The 15,817-nt window shown below is 37.3% G+C and overlaps 1 protein-coding gene across 1 annotated transcript in view; it reads left to right on the forward strand.

Moving 5' to 3' along the window:
* The window catches only part of LY75 (lymphocyte antigen 75), a 42,666-nt gene that overhangs the window by 19,118 nt on the left and 7,731 nt on the right, over positions 1 to 15,817 (forward strand). Inside the window, exons 17-29 of the mRNA XM_085228161.1 lie at positions 992 to 1,027; positions 1,266 to 1,441; positions 2,485 to 2,549; positions 3,059 to 3,135; positions 4,226 to 4,362; positions 5,378 to 5,483; positions 6,689 to 6,849; positions 7,538 to 7,667; positions 10,364 to 10,596; positions 12,521 to 12,689; positions 13,673 to 13,834; positions 14,753 to 14,875; positions 15,306 to 15,500. Coding sequence (XP_085084287.1) covers positions 992 to 1,027; positions 1,266 to 1,441; positions 2,485 to 2,549; positions 3,059 to 3,135; positions 4,226 to 4,362; positions 5,378 to 5,483; positions 6,689 to 6,849; positions 7,538 to 7,667; positions 10,364 to 10,596; positions 12,521 to 12,689; positions 13,673 to 13,834; positions 14,753 to 14,875; positions 15,306 to 15,500 — 1,770 coding nt within the window. The remainder of the gene's footprint in view (positions 1 to 991; positions 1,028 to 1,265; positions 1,442 to 2,484; positions 2,550 to 3,058; positions 3,136 to 4,225; positions 4,363 to 5,377; positions 5,484 to 6,688; positions 6,850 to 7,537; positions 7,668 to 10,363; positions 10,597 to 12,520; positions 12,690 to 13,672; positions 13,835 to 14,752; positions 14,876 to 15,305; positions 15,501 to 15,817) is intronic.

A 15,817-nucleotide genomic window follows, 5' to 3' on the forward strand; every position in this document is an offset into this window, starting at 1 on the left:
CCTGTGCCGTAGGCAGTGTACTTAGAATGCTCAAAGACACATCAGAAAATGACCATGAGAAGGATGTATTATCACTGTTCCTTTATTCCTTCTTTTCCCGTGAAGCATGAAGTGACTTCTCAGTAGGTGAGATGATAGAATCAAGTGGTACTTGTAACTAAAAGACCACAGACATCTTGGGTATACAGTTTGCTTCTTCCTCAGGTGAATGAGCCTCTTTAATTCTGGTAAAGTTGCTGAAGTAGCTCCTCATTGTAGTGGGACAGAAGAGTCGAAGTGCAGAGGAATGGCATGGCATCTCTGCACAGATCCACATTTTTCATGCAGTATGAGAAGTGCTGTAATCCAGAAGGCTTTTGTGCTTTAGTAGATCATTAAAAGGCATTTTAGGGCATGAAATTTTCCTGTCCTAGGGGGACATAGTTAGGTAAAATATTACTTTGATGCTTATATCTTTCTTGGGAGCAAAAAAAAAAAAGCTCACAGATGTATTTAAGAGTGAGGTATGGAAAGACTTCACTCATTTTTAATCAGCATGTTTTAGACTATTAAACCTATGCAAGACTTCATCCTCCTTGTTTTTTCCCTTCATCGTGCATACTGTGCTGAGGAGGGGTTTGGCCTCTTCTCCCAGGCAACAAACAGGACCCAGGGAATCGGCCACAAGTTGTACCAGAGGAGGTTTAGGTTAGACATGAGGAAAAACTTTTTCTCTCAGAGAGTGGTCAGGCACAAGAATGGCTGCCAAGGGAGGTGGTGGAGTCGCTGTCCCTGGCAGTCTTCAAGAGGCGCCTGGATGAGGAGCTACAAGATATGGTTTAGTTTGTGGCAGCAGTGGTGATGAGAAGATGGTTGGACTTGATGATCTTGCAGGTCGTTTCCAACCTTGTGATTCTATGACTGAGAAGCATGAGTATAACAAATCACTCCTGTTATGCATGAGCACAGTTTCACTAGAACTGGAAGTGACTGTTCCTTTTTTCTCTGCCAGGTAGCACTCCAAAGACACCTGAGTGGTATATACCAGGTAAATGGACTTTTGGATACCCTTCAACTTTATATAGTTACTGCTGATATATATTTTACTAGTTTTGTTGCATCACTACCGTAATGCCTTTTGGGTAACAGCAGATGTCATGACTGATAGCATTTAAGTGCAAGAATGAGTGTTGATTCTTTCTAGTGTCAAACTTAAATTTATTATATTAAGAAAAAGAAACGAGTTTCTCAGAGTTGATTTCTAATGCAGCACTTCTTCTGCATAGATGAAATTGGAATCCACGGAGTCCCACTTGTTGTTGATGGAGCAGAGCTGTGGTTTGTACCAGATAAAAACCTGAGCTTTCAAGAAGCTATTTCCTACTGTCAGAAAAATGATAGTGAATTGGCCTCTGTGGAGTCTTACCCAAAACTCAGGACAATACTATCTCAGATAGAAAAGGTAAGGAAGTTGAATCTATCTAACAGATACTTTTCACTACAGGGAAGTTTTGCTGCCAGCTTTTCCAATATTAAAACAATGTTAATTTCCTTTCTCGTTCTATTGGCCTTAATTGTTTTCAATTGTATTTAAAAGAAAAAGATCAGTTGAAACAATACCATGTCGGTATTGTAAAAGAATTCTTAAATTTAAGAGTAGCCTCAGATACTGGAAAAAAAAAAATCTCCAAATGAAGAGAAAATCTCTCTTCATTTGTACACACTACATTTTCTTCAAATATTTGACTAACAATTGCCCCAGCTATTAATTTTACTCATGGGATAGCACATAATTTCTTACCTGAGGAGAGGATTTAATTAAAAATGCAATGATGGTCTGATAGCCTTTACAGAAAGGAGTTTGTGGTGTTCATTGCACGTAAGTGCATTCTTTTAAGGAATCTTACAGAAGCATTTCATGTTTCAGCACCTCTCTTAGTGCCTGTCTTCAGGCTTGTGAGGAAATAGCACTTTCCGAAATCAGCAGTTTGTAAGCACTCTCAGTAAAGTTTCTTCTGACAATTTTACCTGGAAGTAGAGTGGCAGGAGAGGCTGAAGATTTGACCTTTTTAATCTCTACCCTATTCACAATCTATTCATTGGTGGACTGCTGGAAACACAGAATTACTCTGTGTAAGTTCCTGTGAAACCATGTCTGCTTTGGGTTGCTTGCAGCCGTGTCCTGGTTGTTTGGTAGCACTGCTGCTATGAATTTTGCAGGAGTGATGTTTCTAGCACGTACTCATGAGAAACCTTGTAGCACTCTCTTAGCTTTGTTCCTCACAGTGGAAAATACAAGCTTTTTTTTAATAGTAGGTGCAGGCGTCCATTATTTTGGCACATTCATATCTATCTGTATCCTTCTCTATTCTTGAAGAATTATAATTCTTATACATTTAAAAACATATTTTAAATCAAAGTGAATTTTGTCATTGGTTTATTGACGATGGGAGTCTGGAGAGCTGTTTCTGTAATCTCTAAAATTACCTTTTTTTTTCTCCACAGTTATCGAACAGTGAACAGAAGTGGTGGCTGAAGTTTATTGATTATGGCTACAGCTATCATTCACCGTATGTAGAATACTGCTTTATTCTAAGCTTGACCCAGTTAGGTAATGTTGTGGAGAACTTATGCTATAGTCCTGTAGAGCTGGGATGCCTCACAGCAAAGGCTGCACTGTACAAGGCTGCTGCAAAGGATCATGGGCTTCTTACAAGCAAAATCTTAGCTTTCCAGAATACTGTAGCAGTACACTGCCTTCCAAAATACTTTAGAAAGGCTCTTGTTCATTATGCTCTCTTGTCTTGACAGCATGCAAGCAATTGCAGCATGCAGTGAATAATCTACCCTTGTTCTGCACATTTCCTTAATTTGGGCATGGTACTACTACATAACTGCTGAACCTACCAAATATTTGTTCCTGGTCTAGTTTCTTCCCATGTCCTTTCCAGTGTTGTAGGGCATCTCCTAGAAACAGTTCTCAGCCCAGATTTTTGTATGCACTGGCTCTGTTCCTATCAGAGTTTCCATTTGACGATCACAATGGATTGGAGATTGACTCTGAAATGTTTGTATCCAGTTTACAGTTATTTCCACGCTTCCATGATCGATCCCTGAGGGACTGCTGGTATGTTTCTAGGAAGAGCTGGTATAGAGGTATGGTTATTTTTATTCTTCTGCCCTTCTAGTCATTGTTATGAAGTAATTACTATTCTGCTGAAACTCTGATACAGATTGCAAATTGATAATGAATTAGGAGCAAATATCTTCTTGACAACAATCTGATTCAATTTTGAATCATTTATTTCTTGTTCTTGGGAGAAGCCATGATAATATTTTTTGCCAACCAGAGGGAAATGTGAATTCAGAAAACAACTTTTTTGATTGTTAACAATGATTGATCATTAACTCCTTTTGTAAATTAATTAATTGGATGAAATCTTTTTTTTTTTTTTTTTTGGCTGTTTTCCTTTTTGTGCATAAGCAATATATTCTAAGTTGTGAAAATTAAGTGTTAGAGTACCTTGACTGAATACCTGCAACTGCATGTCCAGCTGGAGATGTAAATTTCATTAAGTAGTGGAGTCCTACTGCAAGAGCTAAACAAAGTAGTGGAAATGCCTACCTTGTGGTATTCAAAGCTGTTTGCTATCAGCAATGAGTCATACTGGGGAAAAACCAGTATGTGACCTCTGGAGACTAAATAGTTACCTCATCTATTATCGTTTTCCACTTCAAAGCATATTTTTCTGTTTTATACTGCTGACGTGTTTCCATCTCTGCTAACCAAAAAATCTTATTACCTAGGAGGCCAGTTTAGTTAATTTTGAAATAATGGAAAGCAGTAGTACAGGGCAGACTCTCAATATTTCTTTTGGCTTCAGTGGGTTTCAGAGCACGCACCTTCTATGCTAGAAAATGCAATTAGTCCTCATTCAAAATCTTTTTTTAAATCGAACTTTTATCTGTTGGAGTTACCTCCACTTATGTGAAGTGTTGCAACTCAAAGTAAGAGATCAGAATCTGTATCTGTAAGAAGAGTACATTATTGTCTGATATATAAAGCATTTACGTTTGTCTTTTACTCTGCTGTTACTTTTCAAGCTTTATGTTATTTCGTACTTCAGTGTGGTTGTACTGAAAAGGACTGTGCTTCAGAATGGTCTTTTTCATGTCCACGTATGCATATAAGCAAGAGTATGATAGAAATTGTCATAACTGTTTTTCGAAACTTACTTTTTTGCAGACTACCCAGTTAACTGTAACATGAAGCTGCCCTTCATTTGTGAGAAGAATAATGCCTCCTTGCTGGAGAAACACGATCCCAGTTACCGCCCAGTCACAGGAGGTTGCCCTAAGGGTTGGCTTCGATTTCGGAATAAGGTACAGAAATAATACAGTTCAATGATCAGTACCTATCTTTTGGAGATCGGTAAGCTGGAGTGCTCTGCTAAAAGGGAAAATGAAGTATGTTTAGGAATGAACCGTGGGATTCCTTTTGGAAACTATGTGCAGTGATTTAAAATCATCCCCTCTAGTTGTCTGTTGCGTATGCAGAATTGCTGCTTCTTATTTTCAAAGCAGTAATTTCAGGATTTTCATTTTTCCCTCACCACATGGTGAAGTCCAAGAATTTTGGTTTTATTGTCTAATCTTGGGCTCTGTTTTTAAGAAAAGGATTAGAGAAGAAGAGATAAGATTTCTGTGGCTGAAATATCTTGGTTCTCTTGATGAGTAATCATATGCAGCCAGCAAGCTGGCAGGTGTTCTGCTTCGCAAGCCACTTTAGGGATTTCACTTGATTAGAAATTAGAAGAAGCTTTTTAATAAGGGACCAACCAACCAGAAGTGAGAACCCGTACTGTAGTAAATTTCAATTCTATGTTTCAAGGTAGTCATTTGAAATCTTAGTGAGATTGTGATTCCTCTTTTGTGGCCTGCTGCTGTTCTCTGTACATAGACAGGAGGGCGCATCAAACCTGGCACGTTACACTTGCCAAGGTTTGCCGCTTTATATCAAATGATTGCAGAATATAGCTTTTGAGTTCCCAAGTTGTTTCTCTCACAATATAGTAAATTACAATAAAAGAAACTTGGCCCAACCCAATTGACTTTCACATATGAACTCTCTTTCTTAAAACAGTACATGATCATGACGTAGCTAATTAAAAATTACTGAATTCTGATCCTCAATGAATGAGGGACTATTCATTGGTCACTTTTATATTTAGTTATTCTGTTAATATAACCAGGAGGGCGTGCAGCTGATATCAGTCCCGTTTCCGAGAAAAAGTAATTATTAATTACAGAACATGAACTGAAATTTTAAGGTTGGTTTTCTTATCAGTTACTTCTTAGGAAGCAATAGCACAACGAAAATTGTACGTTTCTTTTGCAGTGCTTCCTAAAGATGAAATCTGAGTTCTTAACGTTTAATGCAGCTAATGAAAAGTGTGTAACTTTTGGAGGCTCTCTTCCATGCATCTCAAGTCAAGCTGAGCAAGGTATGGTGAGCTGGGGGCACTTGTGAATGCGCAGCTTCTCTTCCAAACTCAGTATAGTTCTGCTTAAGAGCTAGAGCGTAAAATCTCTTGCTTCTGTTAAGGTGCACCAGGAGCATTGTAAAAATCCAAGACGAGATTAAAAATGCGTTGTCTGTTGTTTGCTGTGCTAGAAACCTAAGATGGAAATATGGTCAGCAAGCATTTTAACTTAACCTGTTGTAAAAAAAAAGGATAATAGATGGAAAAACTCCCATGTTTTGGTTTGCAACTTAAAAATGTAACTGGCACGGTAGTCTTAGTACTTTAAAAGCCGTAGTTGTTGTTGTGTCCCGTCACCAAGCCCTCAATTGCAAAATCCACATATGTGGAATGAACAAAGGTGCTATCCTAAAGAAGCGTGCCTCTTTCTGTGGGCTCCTTCGGTGGCCTTAGGAGGTAGCTAGTTCTGACACGTAAATCTTCCATGGGTTGGTCTAGTTCAGAAAATAGGCCAAGGCCAGCCTGGCATTTGGCCAGGAGGTAAGACACATCAGCAGTAGCTAATTACATAGCTTCAATTTGTTTTCCTAATCTAGACAAGCTCAGCAAATGCCTTTGGTGCCTGGGGGTTCACTGAAGGCCATTGTTTCATTCCAAAATGCTCAGTAAGAGGGGTCTGAGTTTTAAGGTTTCCTTGCTGATTTTTTTTTCCATTTAATTCTGGCTTCTTTTTCCAATCCTACTTACTTTGGTGGGGTCAGCAAACTGCTAGAATCTAAGAAATGTTTCTGCTTTACAGGGTACGTCTCCATCTTTCTAGGTGGGAGACATGACATCCTCCATCAGTTTGGAGAGGGTGGGGGGGTAGTTCTTCCACAGAGAGACAGTAGAAAATCTTGCAGACTTGTGGAAAAACATCTTCTGAAATTTTTTTAAATGCAAGGATAGAAAGTACTGGATGCAAAGCCAAGTTAAATACACTGCTTACTCCTCATCTGAAGATTTGGAGGACTAATACAAATAGTCTGCTCTGTTCAGATAGAAGATAACACACCTGGGGTTGATTACAAAAGGAAGGGGTGATGAGCATTTGAAAACCTTGAGGGTCTAGGAAAATGAAGCTAATAAAAATGGAGTTGCATTTCCTTATTAATGCAAAGTGTTTTTCAAGTGTTTGCTGCTGCTGTCTGAACCACAGTATGTACATTTACGATTTTGTCCAACAGATTTTATAACATCCTTGCTTCCTCAAATGCCAAGAGATATTTGGATTGGTTTGCAGTTTTTGTTCAGCACAAGAGAAAACAAGTGGATAGATGAGAGCAGACTGTTGTATAGTAACTTTCACCCACTCCTGACAGGAAGACTGAGGAAAATTCCACTGGATGTAAGTTCTGACTTTGGACTATTAGATTTCTCTGGGCTATTGACTATTGAAATTTTGAATATTGGTTGTATCAAAAGAAAAAAAAAAAAAAGCCAAAAGAAACAAAAAAAAACAGATCAATTCCCCCAGATGGTGACTTTAATTGGCAAACAGTGACTGACAGCAATGGAATTCTGTTTATTTGGACCTTTATTTGAATGATGTCTTCTCAGTTGAAATACAGAACACTGAAATGTAAAGGAAGAAAACCCAAACAACTGTTTAATGAGTCGTCTGTAATTGCTATCTGTAATTTATAGACTATGTAAATATAGTCATCAAAAAGATGCCATCAATAATTATTGATTCACTTTAGAATGTATCTGTAAACCATCATACATTGGTATTTGGCTTGCTGTTCTACCATGGTGAATAATAAATGTAATGGATTCACACCCGCAAACAAGATTTATTTTAAGCATTATTTTTTTAAGCATTAATTTAATATTCTTCCCCCATATCTAGCTTACAAGTTCTTTTTGAGTCCAAGCACCTGGTAGTGTTTGTAAAGTAGGCAGACTGTATTACACCACTCCTTTGAATGTTCTTAAACAAGTTCAGACAGATCATGTTCTCCTAGCCTTATGTTCTCTATACAAGTATGTTTATGCCTTATTTATAGTCTGATAAGTGTATCTCTGGTTTTCAGCTTTTTGATGAAGAATTTAACAATCAGTGTGGTGTAATCCTCAATGATCCCAAGTCTCAGTATGTTGGAACATGGAATTTCACTGCTTGTGCTGACAGGCACTTCTTGGGTATATGCCAGCGTCCTATAGGTAAGTCTGGAGAGTCAAAATAAATTAGAGCTAGAGCTTGCTGTTAAGATGTGTGCCAGAAGACCTTTTAGGTATGTATAAATCATTGCATTTGAAGAGCAAGATGCTTATGGACTGTGAGCAGGTAAACTCTGGAAAAGCGTATTGTGTGAAGGGTGATCTGGGGAAATTTTTTTCCAACTATTTAGAGTTTTCCCTTTTTCATCACCCTGTTCTCTTGAGAGACTCTGTGTGGTTTCACTAAAATCATTCGTAAGCCTATCATAACTTTAGCATTCTGTGGGTATTGATGCCGTGTACATCAAGGGCTGGAACAAGCGATTCCTTCCTCCTCTGTAGAACTGTGGCAGAATTGAAATTCTGGAAAAAAAAAAAAAAATATCTCACAATACTTCCATCCAACTTAAACATCTCTGCTTCTTAGCATTATCAGAATAAGTAGTATCATGTACTCATGAAGCTAAGATCAGTATCCCAGAGCAAACCTTGCAAATCTGAACTTAGAATAATATTCTAATGCAGCTGTGTAGGTTAGTCGGCACCGTGTACTGGAACTGGATCAAACATATATACCTACTCTTGCATTAATTACTGTTATGGGCTAATATTCAGCATACTCACTTTTGAGTACATTCCTCTATGCAAATAATCCTCTTAAGTAACTAACATGCTACCTTCCTTTAAAAAAGAAAAAAGGAAGTTGTGCAAAACGAACACCCAAGAAAATAACCACCTTCTTATTTCTCAAATAGGCAAAGTGATTTATATCCCCACAAAAATATTTTCTATTCCAGTGCCAAAGATTTTAGTAATACCAAGCATCCAAATTTAAAGCTTTGCTAGGTGAGTTGTAGTCATAGAAAATGAATTTTTATTTAAAAGGAAGTTGGTGATATATCTATGTAGATCAATGTGTTGTCTGCCTGGGCTAACCAAAACATCATGCACTTCTCCTAGCCAGAGCTGTAGAAGTTGTAATGAGAGAAGATTAGGGACTGCCAGTTTATATGTCTGTCCTGGTCATTAGTGATACAGATCTTAAGAAGATTCAGGTTGGAATGTTGCAAGGACAGCTATGAGACCAATCCCTGTTGCCTTGAGCTTTATCCTATAGGAAGAAAGATAACTTCCAGTTCCATGGAAGTCTTGGTGTGATTGTGATTTGCACAATTTCTTAAGATGCTGTATAATCAACGAATGTATGGATGTTGTAATTAAGAAACACACAAGGAAGTTAGGCTAAACAGGTTATTGCGCTAAAGAAGAACGGATGGAAAGTTTACCCCTGTCCTGGGCTCGCTGAGAAGACTCCAAGAAGAGCAATCTCCAAGAGTTCCTTCCTCACTGGCAGTCAGCTCTTAAATGGGGTCTAAGAGAGGTGCAGCCAGGCTTCACCCCTTCCAGCAGCACAGGTGAATTGCCTTCACCTGTGTTTCCAGGGCTGATTCATTGCTTGCCTCAGGTGGTCAATCAGAGGTTCAGGCCGTGATACAGATTCCCATACAGATGCTCATAATCAGCAATTACTTATTTTCTCTTTCAGAAATGAAAATTTTCCCTAGTAACTTGTTTCCGCTTTGGATAGCCCTTGATATGTGATGACAGTTTTGGTTCCATGGTTCTTATTTGGAAGCTGTATATTAAGTGAAAGCATTTGGCAGCAGAAACAAAAACATGCGAACAGTCTGTTTCAGCCTTGTCACTTCTATGGTTTATTGAAAGCTGTAAATAGTGCATAAATATCATATTTCTATGATGTTTCTCAGTTCTTATGTTTTGAAAAATGGCCTGTCAGCCTATCAATTAGCCATTTTTATGCTATTATGAGTGTTGTTTTTTTTTTTTTTTTTGTCTCAGTGAGCCTTTTTCTGCTTGACATACCTTCAGTGTCAATCTTTTTCTGCCTTTTGGAGAGTCAGCTTATTTTTGGTTGTGTACCAATTTTGAGGGGCTACCAGCTTTGCATGCTTTAATTTACCACCCATAGGAATGTTTGCATCTTTTATTACCTGCAATTGCAACGCATCACTGAGCTGTCTGCTTTCAGTACGATGCTGATAACTGTGATAAGACTCAGTACTAAAAACATGAAGAGTGAGTCCTCCCTGTGCGAAGTAGGTTTTCTGTAATTAGTTCAGTGCATGTGAAGACAAAATAAATTCTCCTTGTATCCATGGATGGCAATAAAGAACTCTGGGACTGTGCACTACGCTATAGGATCTGGACAGATGAGTTTTATGGCCCATTGGATACACATACACATAAATCTACAGGATCCATAGAGATGAATGGATCAGGTATAACAGTTGCTGTCTTATAGCAGAGAGCAGTCATTTTTCCATTGCTGTATTTAACCAAAGTTAGAAAAGATGTGGGCTTTTTTCCCTTCAGTAAATAAAATTTCTAACATTATTTAGCAGGTATGTAAAAACAGATAGAAAAACATGTGAAGCTAGATTGAAGGGGATTTAAAAATAGATGGGCTGAAAGTAACCCTTTCTGGATTCGTATGTGTTCTCTATCTAAAGTGTCAAAGGCATTTGCTCCTAACTAAAATCATGAGTATAATCTGCTGCCTTGGAAAATATTTTTTGATCTTTTCTAGGGGGAATACAGAAAGGTTTTTCTGTTCATTGCAGAGAAATTGGAATGTGTTTTATTGCTTAGCTCCCTGCTAACTGGATTTCTTGTTTTAGGTATAGGAGCTACTGATAACCAGACAGAGCAAGTCCTCAATGACACATTTAGCTATCAAAATGTTCAATATAAAATAATTCTGAAGAATTTGACCTGGAATGATGCAATGGCTGCATGCATAAATCACAAGATGCAGCTGGTTAGCATCACAGATCAGTTCCAGCAGGCTTCTCTCGCTGTTCAGGCTGCCCTTCATGATTACCCACTGTGGATTGGACTCTTCAGCAGAGATGTAAGTTTTATTATCCCTTTGTGTTGTGGCTTACGGTAGTTTTTAAAGTTGTATGAAATAGCAGCTGGGATAAAGAAATGCAGAAATAAATGAGTTTTGGGGATAGCTTTTCATTTAGTGATAATAACCTGGAGGGTCTCAAGATTAATGTTCTAAATCTTCAGTTCTCCAAATTATGTAGTGAGCTGTTGGACTCCGCTGAATGGATTGATGAAGAAGAGACTTTCTTTTAAAAGATTATACCATGAAAGGATATGTTGTAGGTAGCAGCAACACAGGTTGTGGAATTATCTTTGTCTCTTTTGTTAATGAATGAAATTGATACTGCCATTCGGTATCATCAACCACTGTTTATAGTACCACTGTAATTTTAGACTCAAAATCAGTTTAAAAGGGAGACTCTAGAAGTGACAAAATCCAAAATGAATCATTGGACTCTTTTGGAGATATTTGCTTAAATTTGGTCCATTACTTCATGTTATTTTTGTTAGGTTCTGCTTTATTGCTTTATTTTATTATCCAGAGAACCTCCTGGAGAGGCAACCTCTCTGGTGTGCACATAGAGCTCCCTTAGCTCTTAATGCTATGAAATGGGTTGGACTTGATAGAGTTGTTTTTTTATTTTTATTTTTTTGTGTGTCCAACAGTTTTGTCTTGAGATAACTCCAAGAAAAATGTTAAAAGCAGTTTGAAAAATGCCTCACAATAAAGGCTGATCATGCTCATTTGGCATCTATGCTGTTATGATCTTCCTGTGTCAGTAAAGGGCTACTGAATATTCTAGGCAAAGCAGGGGAAAAGTAGAACTTAGGGTGTATGCTTCATGGAGAATATTTTTTAAAAGGAAACAGGCATTTGATCTTGATGAAGAGACCAGAACAACTTACTTTCCCTCCTCTTTTGCATCTTTATCTGCAAGCGAAGATCAAATGATTCATTTTGCTGCGTACAGCTCAGACATGCAGTAGCTTTTCAATATTGCAACACTCTGTTGTTTGGGCACAATTAAAAAGTCACATGAAAAGAAATTCTAATGAAACTGGTCAACAGAGCTTGTTATTCCAGTGCTGGAATCTTACACACAAAAATAATACAAAGGAAATTAAATTACAAAGCGTGAGGGGGATTTCCAGAACACTTTAAATGTAGGGTTCTTAAAGGATAGCATGATTGTTGCACATGTTCTTATTCCTCCTGCATCTTCCAGGGTAGAAACACATCTAATTTATTAAATTAGTGAAATACCTAATAGATTACTTTCAACTCACTGTGGAGAAAACTGAGACTGGGCCTTGTTTTCAGATGTTATCGGTTTTCCAAGATTGGATGATTTTACCTGTCATTGATTTACAGGTGCATATGATATAATCTGGACATCTCTTAGCGAGGCCTTTCTCCACAACATAGTTAAACAAAAAAATTGCTGTCTCAACTCAACTAATTTATTTTCTTGCGATTGTGATTAAAATAATGATTAAAGTAACAATCAAGTTGTGAAATTAGTCAAACCATGAGGAATTCACAGCAAAGGTAGACACTGTGAGTGCCAACCGTTCAGCCCTTTCTGGACAATGTAAATACTTTTTGTTTTCTGTACCTTTTATTTATATATATATATATATATATATATATATATATATATATTATATATATACACGTGTGTGTGTGTGTGTTTATATATATGAAAATACTTTATATATATATAAATACTGTGAGTTGCATCCGTTCAGCACTTTCTGGACAATGTAAATACTTTTTGTGTTCTGTACCATATATATATATATATATATATATATGTATGTGTGTATATGTATATGTATTTGTATATATATATTAGGTACAGAAAACAAAAAGTATTTACATATATATATATATATACTTTTTTTTACTAAGTAAGCTCATCCCTTTCACTTAACAATGTTAGGGTGGAAAACATTACGGCTGGTTGGATGGGAAACATGTAAGCTTCAGTCGCTGGTCTGAAGATGATGAAGAGACAAGCGAAGAGTGTGTGTATTTGGATACTGATGGCTTCTGGAAAACTTCTGACTGCTACTCTGAAAATCGAGGTGCTATTTGCTACTCATCAGAAAGTATGTATCTGAGCACAACACTTCCAAAAGCTGCATTTACAGTTAAATATATTTGGAAATTGCAGATTGTAACTTCAAAATTAAAACTTTTTTTTTATCGCACTCCCTGAGGCAGGCTTGTTTAAAATAGGGTTACATGCAGCCATTGATCTTAGTTCACAAGTTACTTACAAGTGAATTCAGTGTGAATGCTTTGGGCCACAGTGTAGCTTTTATATCATCAGCTGGTTGTACCAGCTGCACTGTTTCCATAGGACTGTGGTATATTCACCTCTCCCACTTGCATATAGAAGAAGATTCCGCTAGCTCGGTACTGTTAACATCTTGATATTGAGACCTCCAGAAATCTCCTACATGACTGAAGTCTATACAGAGGAGACACAATGGCTGTATTGAGGAGAAAGGCAGCAGGTAGATGCCAAATTAAAAGGTGTACGTCAAAGTCATCTTCTGTTCACATAAGCTGTCCTAAATATGTACATATTATAGCAGGACAGCTTTTGGGTGGGATACGTATGTAGCATGAAAAGATCTCGGAGAGATTGTCACACATTTATTCCCTATGAAACCATTATATACTTCTGTTTATTTAGGGAGAAGGCACATTTAAGCCATTGTTGTACATCCTGAGTCACAGCAATATACTTGGTGATATGGCATCCCTAAATAATTGGTGCTCTCACTCAGCAGCTGCAAGAAGAATTATTCTCACCTACACAGTATTAGATAAAGCCATAGAACTGGGATTGCCAGCTATGGCATCTGTAACACTTACTACCATTTTTGTTACATAAAGAAATAAATCAAACCACAAACAAACTCTTCACTGCCATGAAGAAACTGAGAACAGTAATGTATTACACCTTTAAGGGTGGCATTTCTATTTTTCATGCATGTTTGTGAATGCTGCCTGAAAACTGTTGTTTGTGAGATTAACTGTTAAAATAACATCATGTTCTGATTGTTTTCCTTCCCTTCCTTAGAGAAGAATGAAAAAGAACAAGTAACACAAGTTAAGTGCCCGCATAAGATTAAAAATACACCCTGGATATCATTTAGAAACAATTGTTACACTTTTATGATAACAAAAAATAGATGGCGAGAAATGAAGTCTCAAGAAGCTCATCATTTATGCAAGAAAATGAGTAAGTATTTATTCATACTATGGGTAATAAAGACATACCAGCTTAGGGGAGATGAGTTACAGATCTGTTTTAAAAGGACAGCAAAATCAGCAGTTAGGGAGGCTGCAGCACTTGGGAGCACGTACCAGTGCTGCACTGCCTGATGCTGCTTGTGCTTGCACTGCTCTGATTAGAAATGTTTGAGAGGGAATTGATTAGGAATTACTGAATTCTGAGAGCTTTAATAAATGGAAAATGCCTGGTTTTTGTTTTGTTTTGTTTTTTTTTAATATAAAATCAGCAGATTTTAAATAATTTGAGTAATTGTTTTGCCCTTTGCAGCATTCTGGATTTTCAGTCACATCTCCTTTGTTTTTCATCTTCCTTCTTTTGTGGAACACTGGAGTGAACAAAGTAAACAGGCTCAGAACAGTCCAATTCAGAAAAGCACATGGCTTTTTCCTGTCTGCCCTGAATGAAGCAGATACTTATAAAGCTTTTCCCTTACGTTAAATAATTGCTCCTGGCATGCATGTGCACACTTCTTGCCATAAACTGATTTTTCATGAGTTGATTTCAGTTCAGTCTTTTTTCTTGAACAGTATTAAGATAAACAGTATGAAGAACATTGTGAAAGACTGCTGATATGTTTATGTTCTACACAGACAGTTTTTACTACAAGAAACTCTATGTGATGGTAGAATCCATAAAAATCTCCGGTGCTGAGTCATTCACTTATCTGAACCAGCCTGAACCGGGGGAAGCACTGCTGATAACACCTTTGAGAATTCTTTTTCCCTCTCTTCATTTTGTTATTTTGTCTTGCTTTTACACTTTTTTTGACCTATTTTAGTAATTATTAACAGTAGTGAAAAGGTAATTTATGTTGTAAGTGAAAGGTGAATCTATAAGAAAGTAATTGAAAAAAAATTTCAACAGACCCAGAAGCATTTGTTCTGAGTGTTCGAGATGAAGAAGAAAACAATTTTGTTACTGAGCAGCTTCATTCATTCAGTGGTCTGGCTGTGTGGGTCTGGCTGGGTGTCATTTACGATGATAGTGGTGAGTTCTAAGTTTTCTTCTTTTCTGTTTTTTTTTCTTTTTTTGTAATAACTGGATTGAAGACAGTTTGCAGCATTAAGTGCTTCTTGCGTGCTTCGGTATCAACCAAAGTCACACTGAATGCAAACATACAATAATCATTTATCTTTGTATTTATCTTCTAGAAGAAAATAACTGGACAGGCTTTCTGTCTGAGTCATAATTAGATCCAGTATGTGCTGTTTTGTCTAGATTTGATTTCCCTGGAAAGCAGGATGTGGGCCTGAATGAGTAATGCTAACATATTTAGCATTGTATACAGAAGTGATTTACAGTAATTTAGACTGCTAATTTTTTTTCCAAATTGAATATCTGCTAATGTCCTTAAAAGCTAAACGATATTTGTACATATAGTGCCAATGTTTTGAGAAGTACACAATATTTTCCACAGATAACGTTCTGAAGTGGTATGATGAAACTCATCTGACTTACAATAACTGGAGGCTGGGAAGACCGATCATAAAGAAGAATAGCTTTTTTGCTGGTGTAAATCTTGATGGTTTCTGGGATATTTATAATTATTCTCAAAGTTGGCAAGCTCATCACTATAATGTGTACAGTATTCTCGCCTGCAAAATTGAAAGGGGTAAGTGGTGGAGTGTTGGATGAGGGTCATAATTTAAGTCCTGGTTCTGCAGCACCTCCTGTGTATACAAACACAAAGCTTTGGTTTTGTTCTCACTGAAACACGTAGCACAGCTATCATGGGCTCTTGTGGGCATAGGGCCAGCCTGTGCCTAACTGCTGTGATATTCTGATCAGAATTGAATGTGTTTGCTGTACTCTACCATCAACTGCCCATGGTGTTCAGAATACCAGAAGATAACTTACATGATATAAGCAGCTTGAATTAAACAATCTGACTCTTGAATTGCATTGTTAAAGCTGGATTTTAATACTTCC

Source organism: Meleagris gallopavo, chromosome 7 (assembly GCF_905368555.1).
Source record: "Meleagris gallopavo chromosome 7, MGAL_WU_HG_1.1, whole genome shotgun sequence".
NCBI lineage: Eukaryota > Metazoa > Chordata > Aves > Galliformes > Phasianidae > Meleagris > Meleagris gallopavo.